The 12,659-nt window shown below is 37.2% G+C and overlaps 4 protein-coding genes and 1 long non-coding RNA gene across 8 annotated transcripts; 4 read left to right on the top strand and 1 right to left on the bottom strand.

Moving 5' to 3' along the window:
* The first annotated feature begins 520 nt into the window (after positions 1-520).
* On the top strand, positions 521-2,547 carry LOC113565401. Its single transcript, XM_026987288.1, has 2 exons — positions 521-829; positions 2,485-2,547. The coding sequence occupies exon 1, from the start codon at positions 702-704 to the stop codon at positions 825-827; it is 126 nt and encodes a 41-aa protein (XP_026843089.1). The 5' UTR covers positions 521-701; the 3' UTR covers positions 828-829; positions 2,485-2,547.
* Positions 963-3,164, top strand: LOC113565400. Of its 3 annotated transcripts, XM_026987287.1 has the most exons (3): positions 963-1,090; positions 2,485-2,562; positions 3,102-3,164. In XM_026987287.1, exons 1-2 carry the CDS (start codon positions 963-965, stop codon positions 2,522-2,524), a joined length of 168 nt encoding a protein of 55 aa, XP_026843088.1. In that variant the 3' UTR covers positions 2,525-2,562; positions 3,102-3,164. The 3 variants fall into 3 exon arrangements, 1 of the variants encoding a protein (XP_026843088.1); XR_003408582.1 differs by lacking the exon at positions 3,102-3,164 and having other exon boundaries at positions 963-1,183; positions 2,485-2,549; XR_003408583.1 differs by lacking the exon at positions 3,102-3,164 and having other exon boundaries at positions 963-1,187; positions 2,485-2,546.
* Positions 3,165-3,821: 657 nt separating this feature from the next.
* Positions 3,822-6,831, top strand: LOC6593780 (protein tyrosine phosphatase type IVA 1). Of its 2 annotated transcripts, XM_002018736.2 has the most exons (4): positions 3,822-4,008; positions 4,188-4,354; positions 6,441-6,572; positions 6,637-6,831. In XM_002018736.2, exons 1-4 carry the CDS (start codon positions 3,889-3,891, stop codon positions 6,746-6,748), a joined length of 531 nt encoding a protein of 176 aa, XP_002018772.2. In that variant the 5' UTR covers positions 3,822-3,888; the 3' UTR covers positions 6,749-6,831. The 2 variants fall into 2 exon arrangements, with proteins under 2 accessions (XP_002018772.2, XP_026843087.1); XM_026987286.1 differs by lacking the exons at positions 6,441-6,572; positions 6,637-6,831 and adding an exon at positions 5,943-6,318 and having other exon boundaries at positions 3,880-4,008.
* A 2,088-nt stretch (positions 6,832-8,919) lies between these two features.
* Positions 8,920-9,679, top strand: LOC113565520. Its single transcript, XR_003408644.1, has 3 exons — positions 8,920-8,959; positions 9,026-9,539; positions 9,665-9,679. It is a non-coding gene; the product is annotated as an uncharacterized LOC113565520 (long non-coding RNA).
* An 820-nt stretch (positions 9,680-10,499) lies between these two features.
* Positions 10,500-12,603, bottom strand: LOC113565420 (GATA zinc finger domain-containing protein 14-like). Its single transcript, XM_026987351.1, has 5 exons — positions 12,556-12,603; positions 12,070-12,199; positions 11,429-11,826; positions 11,249-11,362; positions 10,500-11,007 (listed from the first exon to the last, which is right to left on the bottom strand). Exons 2-5 carry the CDS (start codon positions 12,133-12,135, stop codon positions 10,500-10,502), a joined length of 1,086 nt encoding a protein of 361 aa, XP_026843152.1. The 5' UTR covers positions 12,136-12,199; positions 12,556-12,603.
* Positions 12,604-12,659: the final 56 nt, after the last annotated feature.

Consider the following 12,659-nt stretch of genomic DNA (forward strand, 5'->3'; position numbering starts at 1 on the left):
AAACTTGACATTTTCAAGGCCATTTCCCTGGTGCACGCCCCAAAAAACTTTTAACATAATTCCCACGCGCCTGCCAGTCCGTTCCACATTTTCCACATTACTTTTTCCTGTTTTATACGAGTGTATTTATCCATTTACAGCCGTCGAAAGCGATAATGAAACAATTAAATTGGCAATAAATGAAAGTGTTTACAGGGGGAGGGGGATAGAGGGGTTTCAAGGGTGGGCTATATGTCATAAGACCATTTTGTATGTGTGCTTTCCGCAGTAGATATGTATTTATTCGACAGCCGCCTTTAAAGCGCTTTAAATATTCACCAGACTGTAAAATCTGTATATTCGGATGGCCCCCTGGGCTTCAAGGGGAGGGAGCGGTAGAGCGGCAGCAGAGCGGTAGGCGCCTCTAGAGTGAGAGCGAACGGACGGGGGGACGAAGTAGGTGCTTGGAGAGAGCGAGAGCTTGCTCTCTTCGCGTCAATTGAGTGTAGAAATGTGCGTCATTGAACAACTGACTGCCGTAACGTTTCACTCGCTCTCCACTGCTCTCTCCTGGTGTATGTTTTGTGCTCTCTTGCTGAAAGTAAGTCTCCACTTGGTCGTGTTCGTGTCTGTGTGTGGGAGACCGAACCCGGACACGGACCCGCTTTTGGGCGGCCTGTCGACGTGTGGAAGCTCCCTCTCGCAGCATTCGACAGAAAAACATGAAACAGTGCTCATCGTGGAGCTTCAGAAGTCTGCTCCTCAGTGTTGAAATCGATCAACGTCTTAGAATTGACACCTGTCGATATCTAATCGAGATCTTCTCACGCCGCATTACGGGCGATTAAAGGTAATATCAAACAGCCGCAGTGTCTCGTTTAAGAAGTGCTTAGAGTAAGTCTCCACTAGCCCAGAGAGAGAGAGAGAGATTCTGGAAGTACAGGCCGCGTCGGCGATTGGCGCCCTTCACTCAGTCGATAGCAATGAAACAGTGCATATCGCGCAGCTTTAACTGTAATCTGCTCAGTGTGGTAATCGATCAGCGACTCAGAATTGACACCTGTCGATATCTAATCGAGATACTATCGCGCCGCATCTCTGGCGATCTACGGTAAAACCGCAACTAATTTCTGAAGTGTCGTCATAAGCCAGCCCCCCCTTCAACAATCGGGCAGTACCTATATATAATCATATACAAATATATGTATGTACGTAGTCTGTGTGATTTTTTCATTTTCGCCAAGACGCAAAAACACAAAAAATACTCTCGGTTCGCTCATTGCATAAGTCACGAAAGTAAGAAGGAATCAAGGCTGGCAAGCAGGCAGGCAAGAGAGGATGCCAAAATAAATGGCACCATCAACAAAAGTCTTCCAATCTGTTTCTGTCTGTTGTTTATCGTGTCATGAGGTGTATCTTCCTTCTAAAGAATATAGTCATATGCTCACAAGTGAAAGTAGCTTTTTTTCCTCTTGGGTTTGCAATTGTATCAACAATCGAAAGGTGCTGTTGCTGGCTGGCTGGCTGGCTGGCTAAAAGAAATGTGTTAATTAGTTCCACGCGTCTAAGAACCGATTCGATAAGTAATCTATAATGGTTTCCATTCGCAAGTATTTTCCCTGGTAACAATTGTTGCCTGAGGCCAAAAAATTCAATGGAATTGTTTGTCTAATACCAAAATAAACAAAACGGCTAGCAGCCAGACATCCCACCTATAAAAAAAGTTCAATATTTGCTCGAAGAATTATCAAATGTTTTATATATATCCATCCACTCATACAGGCACAGTGTTCGGTCTTTATTTTTGTGGACCATTTTTATACATATGTTTTTCAAGAACAAAAACACATTTAAATAATGTAAATCTTTTGTGGAACGGAGACGACATTTTCGTTGACTTTGGCTTTGTCTCGGTTCGCTTTTAGGGAATATATTTGCTCAAAAAGATTTTCCTTTACGACAGCCAACGACCTACTTATTAAAATTCACATAAATATGAAGAAAGTATACATCGGGAATATTATATTCCTTGAATTTTTCTGTTGAAAAAAACTTGAAAACCGGGAACGTACAAATAAATTATCACGGAAGGGACTATTTATAAAACTTTCAGAATATGATAGCTGTTTTTTTTCTCAGGGGCTATGATAAATATTATGGTTTGGAGAATATTTATGGTGGTATTAAATATCTACTACTTAAGTGACATTTTCTGAGCTTAGAGTCGCGAGAATTTTACTAGAATTGCAAAAATGGTCTATAATTAAATTGAGAATAAAGCCTGATCGATCACCCATAGCTGATTAAGCTTTAAAATTCTATATTATTTCTCTTGCGAGTAGCCGAACCCATTTTGAGGCTATAAAACCGATTGGTTTTAAGGTCAGACCTTCATTAAAACCTAAGCAGGACCTTAAGTATTCCTTCATTGAAAATCTATACATAACTATCTTCAGAACCTTCTTAAACACAATTTTAATATAAGTATTCAATCATCTTTTGCAGTTGGTTAGACCTGTTCCCACATCTATGGAGTTTCATCTAGACAGTGCAGAATACTGCCAGGCACAGCACAAATAAAAAGTAAGTATAAGGTTCCTATAGAGCACATGATCCAGAAATTTCCACTTCTGATGGAAAATTAATTGGCTAAATGAACAGAGTAGCCTCCGGGCAGTGCGTGTGCCGTGGGTGGGTGGTTCTTTGGAAAGACTAAGGTCAACTGGCTTTAACAGGGAATTAAGTGCGGTTGACCTTTATGGCCAATTTATTGCTCTTGCCGCTGCCGTTGCCACTGCCAATGCCGCTGCCTGCCGCCTGCCGCCTGCCGCCTGAAAGAACTGTACAGAATGGATAATGGAGGAAGAATGGCAGAGCGCGCGCGTGTTCCAGAGATATTTTGCAAGAGTATAGAGTCTCTATAGAGTCGCTCCTCAATTATTCCATTGCGTGTAATTGAACTAAATTGCTTTTTCGTCTTCAATTAATGGGAATAATACGAGAGTATTGCTCCAACCAGTAAGGGTGCAGCTTTGGGCGATTTAAACCAGATTTTTCTGGGGACCAGCCTTTGCTGTATTCGATGCTTACTAAAGAATTCTTATTCATTCTTTCGTTTGTAGGTAATCAAACCTCAAGCAAGGCGGTGATAGCCTGAGTGAACACCGGTCACCGGTCTGTCTCTTCGGAAGTGTCGACGCGTCGATAACTTGTGTGTGTGGATCATATCAGCGGATCAGCAGATCGGCTGGATATAGGATATATAGCGGCAGCAGCAGCAGCAACAGCGGGCCAACACATTGTCTGTCTGGTCTCTCACTCCGGTCGTCAATCTATGAGAGCGAGAGAAGGAGAGGGAGAGAGAGAGAGAGCGGAAGCAGCAAAATCTACACCCCCTTACATTTTTTAGCATCGCAGCATCGTCTTCATATCATCGCTGAAAAGGAAATCTTATTATTGTAACATCGAAAACTGAAAAACACGTTGTTAAATCCGAGAGATAAACTGAAAAACTAACAGGGATTTAATTCACGGAAATTTTCATACCATTTTCTTTGTGATAGAAGAAAAAAAAAATCTACAATTCGTACTTAAATTAATTTTAAAAAAAGATCACCTATAATTTGTACTTGGAAAATTTTACTCTAGTTTTGTGTGTTTTTTGGTGTAGAACGATACAAAAAAGGAAGAGAAGAGAGCTAATTATATTTAAATTTATTTTTTATACACTAAACGAAACATCAATTGTAGCATCTAAATACGCTGAATTTTTAAAACTAGGAATCAAGAAAACTTCCCCTCTAAGAACTCAAATTGTAAAAGAAACAAATCACGCAAAAACTTTTCATTTCTAAGTGGGAAAAACACCACAGTTAGGACTGCTCTTTTTTCCTATAATTTACTGTTTATATGAGCATCACTATGCGTCAAAAAGATCTACGCCCAGCCCCGGCTCTAATAGAGTACAAGGGCATGAAGTTCCTAATCACCGATCGACCATCAGACATAACAATTAATCATTACATTATGGTGAGTGGATTTACAACAAGAGGTGGGCATGGATGTGATCAAAAAAGACTGCAATAGAATGGTGTTGAATGAATGGTGTTCTATACCATTTTTGAATGCCTTCCTGCCCCGATCCCTACCCCAAAACCTATTCCTAAGGCATACCCCCACTAATTGATCTTCTTTTTTTTGGTATATAGGAACTTAAGAAGAACAATGTCAACACTGTGGTGCGTGTTTGTGAGCCAAGCTATAACACAGTGGAGCTGGAGGCGCAGGGCATCAATGTCAAGGATCTGGCCTTTGAGGATGGCACCTTCCCGCCACAAACAGTCGTTGACGAGTGGTTTGAGGTCTTGAAGGATAAGTAAGTAAACGCTATACCAAATATGGATCTCTTGTTAGTCACCTAGTTTATATATATTTTTGATTTTTCATCATTAAGCATAAGACATTTTAAATATTGTTTACATTTATGTAATGGAGTTATGGAACTATGATTCTATATTGTATAAATTTGGAATAGAATATGTACATCGTAGACCACACCATATTCATCGAATGTAAAGCCCTAAAGAACCTTCTCTCCAGATCCAACGAAGTGATTGTATAGTGTATAGTTCTTTTATATTTTAGAGTGTATAAATGTAGTAAAATCATTCAATTTCAGTTCATATTCTTATAGAACTCAATTAGAAATACATTCTAAGTCATTCTGATGTCTTGAAGAAAATTTACCACAGATCTAGATCATTCTTGATCAATTTCTTGGCGTGTAATGTATACGAAATCAATATAGTATAGATCCATTATAGATTGTCTATCAATTGCCATAAAATTAAGATCATTTATAGGTTTTGCATAGATTATAGATCAATTTCTGAGTGAAGACTGTGTACAAAAACCATTTACTATAGGCAGATCGATAGATCAGACATGGAATTCTCATAATTGATGTATCTTAGAGGCAAAATTGGTAGCTTTTCGATAGCCTGGGAGCTGTAGGGCCATGGCAGGTGCCCACGAATTTTTTTAGGGTCATAGTAAGAGAACCTCCTGCGACTATTGCACTACGGGATGCGAATTTGTATGAGACCGTCTTAAAGGCATTGATCGACATGTTAACGAGCATATTCGGAGATATGCGAGTAAATTCAGGTCTAAAGGTTGAAATCGGTTTTGGAAATTGATTTGTAGGATTATAGGTTTGTAAAGCAGACTGTATGCAGCACCGTATTTTATAGATATTTTGTTTATTATGGATCATTATAAAGAAACCATTAAATCGTAATCCCGAATCACAGATCTAGTTCCGCGTAGCTCCATTACTAATCATAGCTTAAAGTCATAATTATAGTGTATTATTTATATCATAGATCATTCGTTCAAAGTGTACGCGATAGAAAATACCTCAAGCGATCTTTATCAATTTATTCAGTATTATTTGTTGCTTTGAAAATCAAAAGAAGACTAAATTCCATTTTAAATAAAAATCAAAATCAAAATGAAAAATCTTTATGCTGCGCTAGCCAAACAAAATATCAAAAAAACAAACAAAAAAGCTGTCATAAAATCGAATAAAAGATGCAAAATAATCAAAGAAATATATATGTACGATAAAAACCCGCTTGTAGCGCCCCCACCCCATGCTGTCCGGCTTAGCTCTCCACCGATTTATGATTTCTATTAGAACTCTTTTTATGATTTGCCTGTACAGATTTTGTGTTTGAAACCACTTGTAATTTTATCCCAACAAAACTATCTGAACATTCCTATCATGTTTTCTTGATACTTTTTTTTCGGTTGTATCTCTCCATTTTTCACTTGATCTATTTTGAACCTCTTTAATCTATCGAATCTATTACCAAATGTGAACTTACGTTACTACCTTCCTTCCTTGTGTGTGCTATATTTGATTGATACAATTAACGCTGCCGCCTGTGCCCCAAAAATAGTTTTAGACAGTCCAACACCACAAGCGCCACACTATCCTACTACAAACATAAGCGTTTCTCGCTCAGACACATACCAAAAACAGTTCCACCAGAAACAACAGCAACCGCTACGGCCACTACTTCAACAATCAGGCATTCGGCAACCAGAGCCAGCCTCTCGTCCTCCGTCGCGGCGGCATCAGGTCGGAATATCACAGATACCGATACCATTCCCCTAACAACAGCCTATGACAATCTCAATCTCAATGATAATACCGGCAATGATAATGAGGCAGCATCATCGGCAATTTATAATAATACTGCATTTGTTGATAATGAAACTTGTCGGTAAGCCGTAGTCCTTAGACATAGAGACCCAAAATCAAAACCAAGTTTTAGCTAAGCGAATAATCAGTTTTTCAAATATCCTAATCTATGTAACGTATGTGTTTAGGAATCTGTTAGAACTCTCTGTATAAATGTCACTATAATGATTTTTACTTTTGTTTCGTTCTTTAGATATCGACAAACTCCAGAGGCCTGTGTGGCCGTTCATTGTGTGGCTGGTCTGGGACGAGCTCCTGTTTTGGTGGCCCTGGCACTGATCGAATTAGGCTTGAAATATGAGGCAGCTGTGGAAATGATTAGAGAGTGAGTACCATAGCCTTACTCTATAAAGAATAAACCCAACTAAAGTTCAAATTCTATCTTTCAGTAAACGACGTGGCGCCATCAATGCCAAGCAGCTCTCGTATTTGGAGAAATACAAGCCCAAGGCGCGTTTAAAGCACAAAAATGGCCATAAGAATTCATGTTCTGTGCAATAGATTTCCAAACACCATATGTATATTCCCACCAGATAAAAAGTGTTCATTTTTTCAAAAAAAAAAAAACAAAAAAAAGGAGAAGAAGAAAACGAAAGTAAAAGTAAAGAAAATGCGGATTGAAAGGAATTAAAACAAAAAGAGAGAATCACCCAGAAACACCACACAAATCCTATAGACGAACAAATTGAATCACAGCCCATCCCCAGCCCCCCAGTAATTAATATAAAAAATCTCAAATTTAATAATGTATTGGCATCCAATTGTAATTTTTTGTATGTATTATTTAATGTAATTTATTGTTATTTTATGATTTCCGAAACCCCCACAAAAACCAATGCTAAAAGAAATTTCGATTCACGATACCATATTCACAGACATTGTAATTATATAGATGATGTTTAGGGCCCCGAATACCCCATAAAATGGTTGTAGAAATGGGCCACCCTCCCACGAAACGTAGTTTACATTTACATATTATTCTGGAAACAAAAGAAAAACAAAATAAGCTACTACTCTGGAATAAACAGAAATACGAGCAAAAGAGAACACCCAGAATGTGGAACAGTAGAGGTATCCATCCTTTAGACCCAAATTAAACACATAAAACAAACAAGTGTAGAGTGAACAAAAATATAGATACTATATATACAGATATATATATATATATATAAACCAATTATACGGAGCGGCAGACATAGACAGAATTTAGACACCACGAAAAATGTACTTAATGCGGTATTTAGTTGTGAAATTTTGGATACTTTCGATATGGTTTTTTTATGCTTACACTCTCTTCTTTAGCTGCTATCAACGAACGGAATTATATGTCTAAATACTTGATTTTCTACTTGCATTATACAATTACATATATATTATATATGCCAATCCCCTCTTTTATATATATAGTACATATGCTAAGCCCCTCCCCTACCCCGTTGCCACTGAGAGCATCAAGGAATATACATATATAGTATATATATTTGTATAATAAAACTACAAATTTTTACATTAATGACTTACATACATTCAGAGAAAAAAATAGAAAATACTTCAAATAATTTGCAGCAAATAAAAACACTCGAACAAGAACAAAACACCAAACAAAAACACTAAATAAAAAATTGAGAAAATGAACATGAAAAAAAAATTACAAATAATTAAACCTTATTATTAAAAAATAAAAAATTAACAAATTATAGTGTGTGAGATGTGACGAAGATGAAAATAAATTTAAAAGAAAAGAAACAAAAAAAAACAAAAGCCGAAAGTAAAAACAAATATAAAGCTTACAAATTAATTTATCTAAAATATTGAATTGTAATTTTTTAAAATGTTAGTCATTACAAGGAAATAAAAGCGATATATATTAAAATTAAAACAAAATCAATTGTGCGATGTTCAATCAGGGATGGGATGCAGAGGCATCAAGGCGTGGCACGTCCAGATCGAACAATAAATGGCAGCGTTTTGCTGCTATTACCAAATGACTCAACTTTTATTGTATGGGTAAGGACGTCAGGGACGGCACGGCAAATAATGGAGAAAATATAATTGATCCTTGATTAGGACTCCATCAAATCAGGGACATTTTTGTTGTGAATCAGTGCCACTAAAAAATTTATTTCTTAAAGAAAGTCCATAACAAACAAAAAAAGATTTTAAACAAAAAATATAACATTAAAAATGGTATAAAACTTTAAGTTTAATTTGTTATATCTTTAGGTATAGCCATTATATCGACACGATTAAAAAATCTTGTGAAAGATCGTTCAATTCTCTTTTCAAATCATTAATTGTGGATATGGATGCTGCAAAGGCCGAGTAAAAAAACTTATAAAACTCACCAAAGAGCAGTTAATGAATTTTTAAAAAAGATTTTTTATTGCTTGAGGATGCGGTCTACAGGCCTCCAAACTAATTTTTTCGTCGTGCCAAGTACAAAATGATTTTCCCATAGTTTAATTAATTTTAAGCACTTTATCCCATAGTATATTTCTATATTTATATTGTCATTTCACAGACAACTTGATGGAATTATTTTGATTATGTATATGGCATGTTATGCCAATCACATTACCCGAGGATCTGAATGTATAGCTGTCAAAATCTTGTAATATGTTCTATTGCATTATTTTTTCAGTTGTTCATCACACTCCGATAAGCACACATCAAACAAATTTTGTTTAGTTTCCGGCTTCTGTTTGTTTTCTGGTAACTACTTTAACTTTTCTGATAACATCAATAGAGTTCAACATTTTTTGTTTATATATTTTCCAGAAATTTTACGGATCAAAAATGTGTAGCCCTTGTGGATCGTGCTGCAGTCCCTGCTGCGGTCCGTGCTGCGGTCCTTGCTGCGGTCCGTGCTGCGGTCCTTGCTGCGGTCCGTGCAGCGGTCCTTGCTGTGGACCCTGCTGTGGACCCTGCTGTGATCCGTGCTGTGGACCCTGCTATGGACCCAATGTCTGCGGACCGTGCGGTGCAACGGGACCCTGTACAGGCTGTTGTGGAGGCTGTTGCTGAGCAATAGGAATTGCAAACGACAGGGTCTAAACCTCCATCACAAGTCCGACGAAACCTACAGAAAGCTTGAAGCTATCGTGTAGTCTCTACGAATAAAGCATTTACTAAAACAAAAATTTCACTAATCACTAATCGGCTTCGTTATATAGTAAACTATCAATCTTGCCGGAGCTATAGCTATATGCCACAGGGAACAGTCGGGAGCAGTCTCCCTATTAGGAGGAGGACGCAAAAAAGCGGAGCTCTAAAAATCGAATACAAAATACAGGTACAAATGCAGAATCCTTAATTTCCTTGAAGTCAAAGTGATTGAAAACGATCAGCCTAGATCGATAGCTGTATAGTCGAGATGTATCGTCCCAAAAAAAAGCAGTAATTAAATATATTCCACAGGCAAAACTTGGCGAGTCTATATCTCGGCTAAGTAGGGCCAGATCGGCTGAGAACATATTCCTAGGATCGTAAGAATCCAAACTGTCGTTCTGCATCAAAATCTCACGCAAGCCACGCTGCCCAGACCGGCCTCCACATAGCCGAAATATAGCCAGAGAAAAAATGCGAATTAAATCAGACGTCATGAGCGAAAACACTCGGTATTAGGCGAACAGAAATCAGCAAAAGATCGCTAGTTTTTCTTTGTTGGTTGTACAGTGGCGGCTCATCCGGTGATTTTTTGCAGTTTCTTTATCGACAGCCACAGCTGCAACTAAATGCATAACGCCTTTTTAAAATTGTAAACCGATTTTGATGTCAATCGCTGTAACTCTCCCATTTGTTGTCCGATCTTGGCGTTTCGCGAATCCTTTTGATCGGGCGAATGTCCCGGATTGTTTGGATTCAGATTTGCATCAAGGACAATAAGGATATTGACTGTTAATCGTTGTATATTACTCCCGGCCTGTACTCGCCCTGTGCGACCAATCCTACAGTCGAAGTCCATCGCTTTACTCCACAAGGACCTCTACTGTTGATATAATCCTTGAAATATACGATATATTAAGTGCAAATAGGGCAAAGACTGCGGGATTAACTCTTTTATACCGCTGTTAAAAAAACTATCTTATTAAAAATAGACTATTTTCCAATGAAGAGCTAAGCCAATATAATTATATTTTATATATATGTATTTATTTACATATGTATTTGTTTTTGATATATTAAAACCCGATCAACATCAATTTGCATTAATTAGACCACGAATAAGACATACCACATACATATCAAGATATCACAATGGATATTCCTTGTTTTTCTTTCTTTGTGCTCGGTAGATGGTAACTTTATGATAAGGTAGATGTCGTAGTCTCGGCGGAACGTCGTGAAGATCGTTTTTTCCAGATGCTTTTGGCGCTTGTTTGGGGACTGTTTGATGAATCTTCAACGCGTTACCAAGATCGTTGCTGGTGTCCTTGCTCTGTGTTATATTTTTATGGATGGGTTTCGTATTTGTGTCGATTTCTGTGAGTGTTCTGCCTTTGTTGGGTTTCTGCTCCAATTCCCCTTTGTCGGTATTATTAAGGACTTTATTGTCGGTATTATTCTGAATAGTGTGGCTGGGGTTTGTATCGGTTTCTGTGTGGGTTTTGCTCTTGATGGGCTCCTGATCCAACTCCTCCTTATTTTGGGTATTGTTGAAGGTCTCGTTGTGGGTATTGTTAAGAATCTGGTCGGTATTATTGCTATTCTTATTGGTTATATTATTTTGGTCCTTGGTGTCCGTTACGTCCTCAGTCCGGCTGCAAAATATTTCAATGTTAAATATTTTGTTATAAAAAGAATCGATTTCACTGTGACTGGACTAGAAATTGTGTCTTGACTTATGATTATCTCGTTGGATAAAGGGATTGATAAACTAAAGGTGTACAGCGTGTGGTGGTCTATTACTTTATGCATCCTTTCGGAAACGGAGGGTTTCCTACAGCTGCTATAATTCTTTATAGAAAACTGTTAATTGGAGTTTATTGGATATATATTGACCTTTTATATTTTTTATTTTTGCTGCTGTTCCATCTCGAATCTCTTTTTCTTTCTTTTTCCGCCTTTCTGGATTTCATAGTGATTCTATCCAAGAGTTTGGTTAAATTATGCATTCTGTTGAAGATAACATAAGTATCTATTGAAAGTATTACAAGAATTTTAGGTATATGATGGCTTTACCTTTCATTTTGTTCTTTTCTAAAGGAATAAAAGTCGGTATTTAAGATATTTAAGGACCTTGCCAATTGCTGAATTGCTGCCACATTGCCTGAGTTTGATTCTCGCTTTTGATATCTTGGTCTATTGCCTTTGTATGAACGCGTTCTGGCAGCTGGTTCTATCGCCAAGGAGCCATCGCCCGAGGAATTGGTTGAATTTTTTGCCACACTACGAAGGTTTAAGTTTTCGCCAGTTTTATCGGATTCGTCACTGCTCTGATATGAATTTTCCAATGAATACTCGCGTATTATGGTTCGATAGTGCTTAGGTTTCACACGATCGTGCATATGACTCTCCAGATCAATTCTCCTGCGGTGTTTTCTTAGCTCCCGTGCCAAACGGATGGAGGCGTAAGGGCTCTTGTGACGATACCAAGAGAAATTTATATGGAATAAAAAAGTCGTGTCTATTAAAATGATACAATATTTTCTGGTTTCAATTTCGGATTTGCCAAACTTCTGATGTCATACTTTGATGCGAAACATACAAAATTATCCGGTTACCAATTAGTTATGGCCTTAATTCATTTACACTTGGATTATGTACAAGTTTAGCACAATTTATCCATCAGAAAATATAATATTTCATAATATTTCACCTACTTGTTGATCACATCGAATAGCCACTAAATTGATTAATAACAAAATCAGAGAATATAAACTATTCATTTTGTGGTGGAAATATGCGAGCTCTTCTGGGATCCGAACAGAGTGGTTGCGTGTTACCGAAAGACTGTGGAACATTCCAGAGTTGGATATTTTATTTCGCTTCGAAACCGATGATAATATGGTTAGACGATAATCTTTTCCGATTTAATGCATGGAAAAATGAAGTATTGTTAAGCAAGTGTGAAATTTAAGAGCTGAGGGGATCAATATAATTTTGGATAGTAGGGATCGTTCAGTTCTAGACTTTAGATGCAATTAAGAATAATTCGTAGTACTTTCGAAGCCACAGCCTTACATATCGTGAAAGTTATAGTTCTTATAGGAAAATATCATTAAAGGATAGATCTCAGTAAATTCAAACCCTCAGTGTTCCATATGCAAATAAATAAATAAATTAAAATTATAATTCAATGTACTTACCCATATATTTGAATTTTGAATGTAATGAACAGATCTTCAATAATGTGTCCTAAAAATAGATGTATTAAATAAATTAATATAAATTATAATATAAGTTGTACAAA

This window comes from Drosophila persimilis, unplaced genomic scaffold, assembly GCF_003286085.1.
Source record: "Drosophila persimilis strain 14011-0111.01,24,50 unplaced genomic scaffold, DperRS2 tig00000124-arrow-pilon, whole genome shotgun sequence".
Taxonomy (NCBI): domain Eukaryota; kingdom Metazoa; phylum Arthropoda; class Insecta; order Diptera; family Drosophilidae; genus Drosophila; species Drosophila persimilis.

Coding starts and splice junctions, on each gene's coding strand:
- LOC113565401 (XM_026987288.1), top strand. CDS start 702: ATGAAACAGTGCTCATCGTGGAGCTTCAGAAGTCTGCTCCTCAGTGTT.
- LOC113565400 (XM_026987287.1), top strand. CDS start 963: ATGAAACAGTGCATATCGCGCAGCTTTAACTGTAATCTGCTCAGTGTG. Junction 1,091..2,484: donor CGCATCTCTGGCGATCTACG/GTAAAACCGCAA, acceptor CATCTTTTGCAG/TTGGTTAGACCTGTTCCCAC.
- LOC6593780 (XM_026987286.1), top strand. CDS start 3,889: ATGAGCATCACTATGCGTCAAAAAGATCTACGCCCAGCCCCGGCTCTA. Junction 4,009..4,187: donor CAATTAATCATTACATTATG/GTGAGTGGATTT, acceptor TTTGGTATATAG/GAACTTAAGAAGAACAATGT. Junction 4,355..5,942: donor TTTGAGGTCTTGAAGGATAA/GTAAGTAAACGC, acceptor CCCCAAAAATAG/TTTTAGACAGTCCAACACCA.
- LOC113565420 (XM_026987351.1), bottom strand. CDS start 12,135: ATGAATAGTTTATATTCTCTGATTTTGTTATTAATCAATTTAGTGGCT. Junction 11,363..11,428: donor AGAAAAGAACAAAATGAAAG/GTAAAGCCATCA, acceptor TATCTTCAACAG/AATGCATAATTTAACCAAAC. Junction 11,008..11,248: donor AAAAATAAAAAATATAAAAG/GTCAATATATAT, acceptor AATATTTTGCAG/CCGGACTGAGGACGTAACGG.